Genomic DNA, 8220 nt, shown 5'->3' with positions numbered 1-8220 from the left:
TATATATATATATATATATATATATATATATATATATATACTTTCATACTTACATGCATACATACATCTATATACACATAAACTTACTGTACCTCCATACCCTACGCAGATACTCACATTGCATTTATATACACAATATCTACCCATATAACTTTCTCGCAATCGACCTTCACGTAGCATCTACATATACACATCCACTCACTTCCCCGCTCTCCACACCCTATGCAGATTCACATGGGTATACAAGGCTCAGGACCCTGAGCACGCCAATCGATCCTCGTCACCTACCACCATGACACTCTCGCGATCTCTGGCGCAGGGTATCACTATAGGTGTGCCGTGCAAGAAGGGCACCGGCGGCAACGACAATCGAGGTGTGTGCTTCCGCTAGTATGTATCGTTGAGATTGGATTGGATTCTTTAGATGTACATTGAACATGGGTATACATATTTGTATGCATTTTAATTATATTCGTGTACATATAGATTATATTGGTGTAAATATAGATCTGTGGTCTGCATGCCCACGTGTCAGTGCTTGTGTCCTCACTAATACAATGCAATACCGAGAGGAATTTGGCACAGGGTTCTCAATGATACTTTGCAAATTTTGGCCAATATCGACAATTGTCCTAGTATTGGCCCTTTCTTTTTGGAGCCCCAGTGTTTCCGCTGTTGTGACCTGTAATCCTGTAATCCTCGTTTATTTGTATTGCCTGTAGTTTACCGCAGCGTACTTTTATAGATGGACAGGAACAAACCCCTCGTATCGCAATCTGAAGTTTTCTTCTCTGATATCACGGCAGGACCGTCTATCGCCGCGGAAGCCATCGATGAAGGGCCTCCAAACGGGCCTCCAAATGGGCCTCCCAAGGGGCTGAGCCCTTTCCCGCCCTTCTCTGTACCCACCACACCCACTCCCCACCACAAACCCCAATACACATCCACCTACACGCACACCAACATGGAGTCCCACACCGTCCATGACCGGCACGTACAGCCAAGACCCGCCACACCCCCCGGGCCAGAACAACCGTCGTCTCTCGGCAACGCACACGCACCGCCTGTGCGCCGGACAGCGTCGTATGCAGAGAGCTCGAGCGGCACTAGTAGTGAGATGGGGCTGTTGGTGTCCAAGACAGCTGATGCGGGCCATTCTCCGTACACGGGCGGATGGGATTGTAGATATGGCAGACGGGATGGGCACGTAGGAGACGGGGATTGGACGAGAAATGCCTTGTTTCATAGAGATTACAGGGGAGATCCGGTGGGGCGTGCATTGTTTGATAGAGAGGGCTATGGCGATGCGCAATATAAGAAAGACCCGGGCAAGGACGAGAACTCGCTCCGGGCTGCGTCGATCTATATGCAGATCAACTCCTTAAGGTGTGTTTACATAGAAAGCAATTTCTTCAATCATGTTTGTACGGATATTGGTACCATCGTGTGTTACTATCAATACCAAATCATCAATTGTGAAATCAATTCCATCAGATGTGTCGGATATCAATTCCATCAGATGTGTCTGCAAGCATATCAATTCCATCAGATGTGTCTGCATGCATATCAATTCCATCAGATGTGTCTGCATGCATATCAATTCCATCAGATGAGTCTACATGGATATCAATTCCATCAGATGTGTCTGCATGCATATTAATTCCATCAGATGTGTCTACATGCATATCAATTCCATCAGATGTGTCTACATGCATATCAATTCCATCAGATGTGTCTGCATGCATATCAATTCCATCAGATGTGTCTACATGGATATCAATTCCATCAGATGTGTCTGTATGCATATCAATTCCATCAGATGTGTTTACATACATATCAATTCATTCAGGTGCGCACTGACATGTGTGATGTCTACGATTGTGTTTTTGTAGTCTGCAAGACAGTTGAAGTATTTGCTATGTGCTGCTGTGTTCGCTCGTGCATTTATAGTCTCTGTTATCAATAGTGGTCGTGTGTGATATGCATTGCATCGGATATGGGTTTCTCAGGGTTCTGTGGCCTTTCCTCTGTCCCGTGTTCCGGTGTTTCTACCTGTACGCTTCACCGCCGCCAAGCCCTTCTCCTTACTACTCCTCCTCAGAACATTCGTATCCGCGCTTTCCTTGACAGTTGTTCAGGCGCAGATACTAACATCTCGTTGTTTTATTTCTCCCTAACACTGAAATCGTGGTTGCTGCCGTGTTGTGGTATCAGTGGCAATTTCAGCCAAACGTCCAGTGCCGAAAGCAGTCAGTGCAACAGCAGGTCTAACAGCAAGACCTTCATACGCACGAGTCTGCACGCGCGTGCACACTCCAATGTCGACATGAGCGAGCACACGGATACCAATCTCTCCATGCAGGACAACCCACGCCCCTTATCCCCGATAGATACACTTGTGTATGCACGGGTGGTGTCCGTGGGAGGCACACCCAACCCGGAACGGATAGACACGGACGTTCGATCACTCAAACCACACACGCGTACGCATCCACGTGTGGGCCGTTGCGGCAGTATGCCATCGGCGATGGACAGGCGTAGGGAAGGTACCAACGGCAGCTCATCAGGTATGTTTGTATTTTAAGGATTTTAAGGGAAGTGGTGCATCCAGGGCCTACTCGCAGCGTCTTCCCGCATTAAGAAGACAGGCACACGTGTTGGGCATGACTTTGGGTATGTGCACCCACTTGAGTGTTTGCAAGTCCGAAGGTGTAGGGTATTGTTACTTACAGGGTTTGTTCTAGATTGCTGCTGAGCAGATTCGCTTGGATCGAGCTGAGCTCCCTCTGCGAGAGGTGTTTAGTAGCTATCGTACACGAGTTTTTGTTAAAGTCACCCGGGTACACCAAGGGGCACTTTCTAACCGGCACAACTAAAACTCTCGCGAAATAGGGGCCAGGGGCCAGTCTATCAGTTTATATGTAGCTGCAACGTAAGGCTTAATGCACAGATGCCGCTTCGAGTTGGCCATGGGGTAGTCCACATGTATTTGCACCGGATCGCGTGTGGAGAACCGTTCATGCAGATCGATTTACACATGCTCTAATCTGAGAGAATCTAAACGTCCATCTGAGAGACGGGACGGACCATTGACACAGAGCCTCGCCAATAATATGTATTGACAATACCACCCTCACAGGAACAAATCTACCGGTACAATGGAAGGGTGTGGATGCCTCAGGTAAAGGGAAAGGAACAAAGCTGCAAGTGGACGAGTTTTACACCGAAATTAAGAACGTGCATAGAGACGAGACTAAAGATTATCCACCTTCATGACAGTATTCCGACAGAATTTAAATATAGTAAGTAGTATAAAAATAATACATTCGAAGTATTCATCTTGCTTAACGATCCATACCCAATCTTAGCGGCATAGGCATAATAGCCGCACAGACATAGCGGTATTTCATACTGCCTAGTAGAGCAGGTCAGTATCGGGAGCATGAAAGATTATAGATTGACCGTACTAACGATCCCATCGTATCCCCAACAAGTAGATGGGTCCAACCGATAGCAATTACCCTATACGGTCCTCCTACAGTTTGTCTGGGCAAAAAGAAGAGCCATTACTGTCCCCGATTTATTCATTGTTACCTTGACATTCACAGAATGTTTTGTGTTCCCTTAGTATTGTTTGGCGCGTGAATTCCCATGGTTTGTTTGTGTCTGTGTGTCTGTGTATGTGTCTGTGTCTGTGTGTGTGTGTGTGTGTGTGTGACTGTCTCTCTGTGTGTGTGTGTGTGACTGTCTCTGTGTGTGTGTGTGTGTGACTGTCTCTGTGTGTGTGTGTGTGTGACTGTCTGTGTGTCTGTGTGTGTGTAAATATTTAATATATATATATATATATATTATATTATGTATGTATGTATGTATGTATGTATGTATGTATATGTGTGTGTGTGTGTATATATATATATATATATATATATAATGTAATATACGTGTAATATTCAATTTTTTTTATATCGCTACTTCGCACTGCACGGTCAAAATGAGGACAACGTACATCTTACCGATTATATACCAGAAATTCTGTCTTGTTAGAGATCACTCACCATCGTAACGAACACACCTTTCTCTGCAGAATTTCATTATCTTCAATTTTCATCAATGAGGTGTATTTACTCTATTATTTGCAGTGCTTATTCCTCGAAGTTGCATATGTGCTCCTGTCTATATCTCCTTCAATCAATCCCACTACTCTCCACATCGAAAGTTGGAGTGGCTTGCCAAAACGTGGTCGTATCACCTCTTGTCTTTATACGCATGTTGAATAGTTACGCAGCTGACATTTTTCGAACACGCAACGCTCTGCATACAGGCACCTGGTAATATTTTGTATCGCCAGATTGACGATAAAACCGTGTTATGACTGTGCATTTGATATAGCCTTGATTGTTCGCGCACATATTTCCTACCTGTTGACCTCAACACATCACTTCTAAATAAACCCATTATTATATATCAATGTGCCGAATGTTCTTCCTCCGTCGATATTAGAAACCTACGCGTGGCATTTGTTATTTGCGGAAATATGTTCACTTCCATCATTAGAGAATGCGTCGTCTCCATGGAAGGCGGTATTCATACTCATCCGATCTCGGGCAATTTTGCCTAGCAGTGATCTATTCGTCTCTGGTAATTAAACCACCCTTGTGTGTGCCTATGATGTGTGTATCATAAATGTCTGCCTATATATGTGTATATGTAAGTGTGTGGCAGAGGTGTGTGTATTACATATACGCACTGGAGATGTATGCCTCGCTGTGGCTGCTGATTGCCATGTCACTGGCTAATGGAGTGACGAGCTATTTGTACAATGTGTATGGCCACATGCACGGCCGTTCCCTAGAGCTTGTATATATAGCTAGCCCAGTTCAGGTCTGCATCATTGCTGTGTCTTCTTGGCCACATCAGGTGCCCATCCTACATTCGTTCTCGTCCAGAAGGAATAACACGGGACTAAATGCATGAGGTGCGTTTTCCCTCCCCTCGCAATTGATGTCTATCGAGCGTATGTACTTGCCCTATACTGGATTCCCACAGTAAACTATGCTAATGCCTCTGCCTCTGGTCTGTAGTGATGGACGTTGACAACAATAGCCAGCATTACTGTCTATGTGAGATAGGCTCCCCATACTTTGCGAATTGATCACGACCATACTGATCCTGCTTCTCCGGAAGACATCCATGGCGGAAGTTTGCCTTATAATAGCCCTCGCACTCTCTAAGCAAGATGCTGGCGTACCCCGAGAGTCGTGAAAATGGCTCCTATCTGCTGCTATTTAAGCATCCTATACCCCAGGTTTCACAAACAATGCATAGAGCTAAGCACAGTACAGGTAGGCCTAGTATAGGGGTTCAGGCCTGTACGCGACCGCGGGCAATCGACAGTACATAAGAACGCCTGCCTAAATTTGCTTATAAATCGGGGCACTCCAACTCTAACGTGCGCACAAACCTGTCACTCTAGTGTGCCCCACACACACACTCTCTCTCTCTCTGAGCCCATTAGTGGGTCTATGTCTTTGTGTCGGAGTGTAGCTCCTAGTGACCTCTCCCAGGGAGCATACGTGTTTGTCGTGCCCTTATGTGAATTAGATACCGGCGCTCCTGACATCACTTCGGAAAGCACCTACGCCCTATTTATCAGGATAAACAAATGAGAGACCTCTGCATGCTTGCACGACACTATTCGCGATGTTCCTTCAAACTGTATGTTACAACATGCCCCTCACCCGTCACCCGTGCCGGTCCTCTGCGTGGATATCCACCGCGTCCTTTGCATTCGTATACATACTACTCGCCCTTATATGGGACTTGCCCTTCCGCGCCAGACCCGACCCCGCTGGCCGACAGTTACTACCACCGCTGCTGGGGGTCAGACTATCACTCCTATCCACTTGCACGTGTACATGGCTACTGCCTCGGATGTGGCGAGTTCGGTTAAAGCCTGAAGAAATAAGCATGCCGCTTGGGTTAGGCATGTCCATGGTCATGGACATGTCCATGGTCATGGGCTCCGGCTGTGTTCGGATGGAGGTCGTCGACGATGATGTCGACATGGCATCCTGGGATTGCGAGAGGCATATGCGAAGTTAGCACGCAGAGTGGATCCATCTCGTAGACTCACAGATGTCACTAATACGTGTCCACAGAAAGCAATTGCGTGATGTGCGATACACTCCTCCAAGCCTCTAGGCGACAGCGTACGCTGCAAACGCGCTGGCGAGCAAAACTACCGAGGCAGACTTCTACATCTAATACATATAGTACATTTAGCCTCACTTCAGACACCAGACATACTTGCGTCGGCACCTTCAGGCCTGTCACGCGTTCGACCTCAATCGGCAGATCTTCTCCAGGAGCCTCTTCAGCGTCTAGATACAGTGACTCAGTAGAGCTACCAAGTACACTTCCGTGCAGGCTACCATGACTGGTAGCACTAGAAAGGTCTTTGGGAGCCACGGTGTCGCTCTGCGCATCTAGCTTGTCCCAATCCCACTGCGAGAATGTGTGGCGCATTCGGATCATTTGTCGTGATATACAGACGAAGGTGTGGCCCTTTACAAACAGCGGTTATTTATAACCTCACTTGACATCGGTGTAATCACTAAAACTATAGGAGTAAGTGATAGCCTCGACATACAACAGAAACTATATCCGAGCAATCGGTGCTATGTAAAAACACCTAAATGAAGGGATGTACAACATATGTATTTATTTCGGTTCGACGGTGCAACTTCCCAACTATACGATGTAAGGGTACACACTACTGTCGATATTGATGAAATACCGGATGTCGCTCGGTATACATGAGGCAGCATAGTATTGCAAGCAACTGGGTATTTAGTATACGCTATGCACGGCATTTGACTACTGGGCTATTCCAATTATTAGAGTACAATAAAACACACCTTTGGGAATGTCTCGTCCAGATTCTTCTGGAATGCAGAGGCAGCGATCTTCTTCCACATCACTACCATGGTCGGCAGCTGGGCATACGCGTCCCTGACACCGTTGAGCACGAGTGTTTCCACAATAGCACCCACCCCCCATGCCTTTACACTGACGTCCATGCGGATGCTCTGTTGAGGTATGCAGATGACCCAGAAAGCGTACAAGTTTGCGATCAATATGTGCAACCCCGATTTTTACCAAGCAATAACACTCACTGAATCAAAAGCATACTATGAACTGCCTAGCATATAGCAAGCATACAACACGCATACAACGTACGTACCTGCTTACACGACCGACCGTCTTTCGACGCGATGATGCGTGTCTTGCTCGTGATGTTCGCCTTGTCCGCCAGAATCGAAGGCACCGTTATGCATTTGAAAGAATAGGGGGTGACGGGATCGTCGTAGAGGTATTCCACCTGAGGCACGCACGCACGCACGCATATAATGTTTATCAGAGTTTTGCCAACTGATCATTTGTGATTGTGGTAGACATCATGGTTTAGGTCAACAAATGCACACGCTTTGTGATGTGAATGACAGATATGGCTCGGACTCCGCTATCGAACTGGACCGATAGTATTTGCGGTGCTGCACTTGCTAATATTCCAAATGATATCCCAGCACACACAAATGCGAGACACCCGCATATTCCGTGAGCGACTATGAAGGGTTTAGGATAGGAGCCGCCAGCCTCAACAAATCAAGACTTAACGCCGACATAGTCAAAAGGAAACCATATGTTGGTGCGCAGCAGGCGCCGATCCTCACAACAGTTGAAATTTCAATTCTCGCCGGTAAAGTATACCAGCACAACAACTTTGCACTCAACTTTTAGCATGTCAGGAACGATCACAACTACTGACCTCGTCGACGAATACGAGCCCGTCGTCGCCTGGAATCATTCTCAATAGAAATGGCGGGACAACTGAAAGATCCGGCTTAGTGGCCAGTCTGCAAGAAATAGGATTTCCTGAAGCATCCACCTCTTCCTCAATGGTGCGTTTATCAGCATTTTTCAAAATCTGGAAACCCACAAATTATCGGACAAAAAACTGAGGATGAAGGCATAATTCTAGCGCCATATAGAAAAGATTAGCTTCTAATCTATATACGCACATGTATAACAAAAACATGCCTGTTTATCTATTATCATCTAATTAAAAATATATAACGCACATACATACAAACATACAAAAATACATATATACATACACACATACAAACATACATACAACATACATGCATACATTTACAT

At 46.0% G+C, this 8220-nt stretch overlaps 2 protein-coding genes across 2 annotated transcripts; one reads left to right on the top strand and one right to left on the bottom strand.

Moving 5' to 3' along the window:
* The first annotated feature begins 223 nt into the window (after positions 1–223).
* On the top strand, positions 224–3329 carry SARC_12267 (hypothetical protein). Its single transcript, XM_014293630.1, has 4 exons — positions 224–374; positions 807–1386; positions 2215–2567; positions 3140–3329. The coding sequence occupies exons 1-4, from the start codon at positions 293–295 to the stop codon at positions 3274–3276; spliced, it is 1152 nt and encodes a 383-aa protein (XP_014149105.1). The 5' UTR covers positions 224–292; the 3' UTR covers positions 3277–3329.
* Positions 3330–4095: 766 nt separating this feature from the next.
* SARC_12266 (hypothetical protein) lies at positions 4096–7991 on the bottom strand. The gene is made up of 5 exons (XM_014293629.1): positions 7829–7991; positions 7244–7381; positions 6918–7088; positions 6307–6504; positions 4096–6071 (listed from the first exon to the last, which is right to left on the bottom strand). The coding sequence occupies exons 1-5, from the start codon at positions 7865–7867 to the stop codon at positions 5742–5744; spliced, it is 876 nt and encodes a 291-aa protein (XP_014149104.1). The 5' UTR covers positions 7868–7991; the 3' UTR covers positions 4096–5741.
* Between the last annotated feature and the right edge of the window lie 229 nt (positions 7992–8220).

Source organism: Sphaeroforma arctica (genome assembly GCF_001186125.1).
Source record: "Sphaeroforma arctica JP610 unplaced genomic scaffold supercont1.2184, whole genome shotgun sequence".
In the NCBI taxonomy this organism is placed as follows: Eukaryota; class Ichthyosporea; order Ichthyophonida; genus Sphaeroforma; species Sphaeroforma arctica.
This window is presented reverse-complemented; position numbering and strand designations above follow the sequence as displayed.

What these genes read in the sequence shown, in the direction of transcription:
- SARC_12267 (XM_014293630.1), top strand. Translation starts at nt 293, where the DNA reads ATGACACTCTCGCGATCTCTGGCGCAGGGTATCACTATAGGTGTGCCG. An exon ending in ATGCAGATCAACTCCTTAAG is followed by an intron (nt 1,387 to 2,214) that starts GTGTGTTTACAT and finishes TTGTGGTATCAG; the next exon opens with TGGCAATTTCAGCCAAACGT. An exon ending in TACCAACGGCAGCTCATCAG is followed by an intron (nt 2,568 to 3,139) that starts GTATGTTTGTAT and finishes CCACCCTCACAG; the next exon opens with GAACAAATCTACCGGTACAA.
- SARC_12266 (XM_014293629.1), bottom strand. Translation starts at nt 7,867, where the DNA reads ATGATTCCAGGCGACGACGGGCTCGTATTCGTCGACGAG. An exon ending in GGCTCGTATTCGTCGACGAG is followed by an intron (nt 7,382 to 7,828) that starts GTCAGTAGTTGT and finishes TGCGTGCCTCAG; the next exon opens with GTGGAATACCTCTACGACGA. An exon ending in TGGACGAGACATTCCCAAAG is followed by an intron (nt 6,505 to 6,917) that starts GTGTGTTTTATT and finishes ACATTCTCGCAG; the next exon opens with TGGGATTGGGACAAGCTAGA.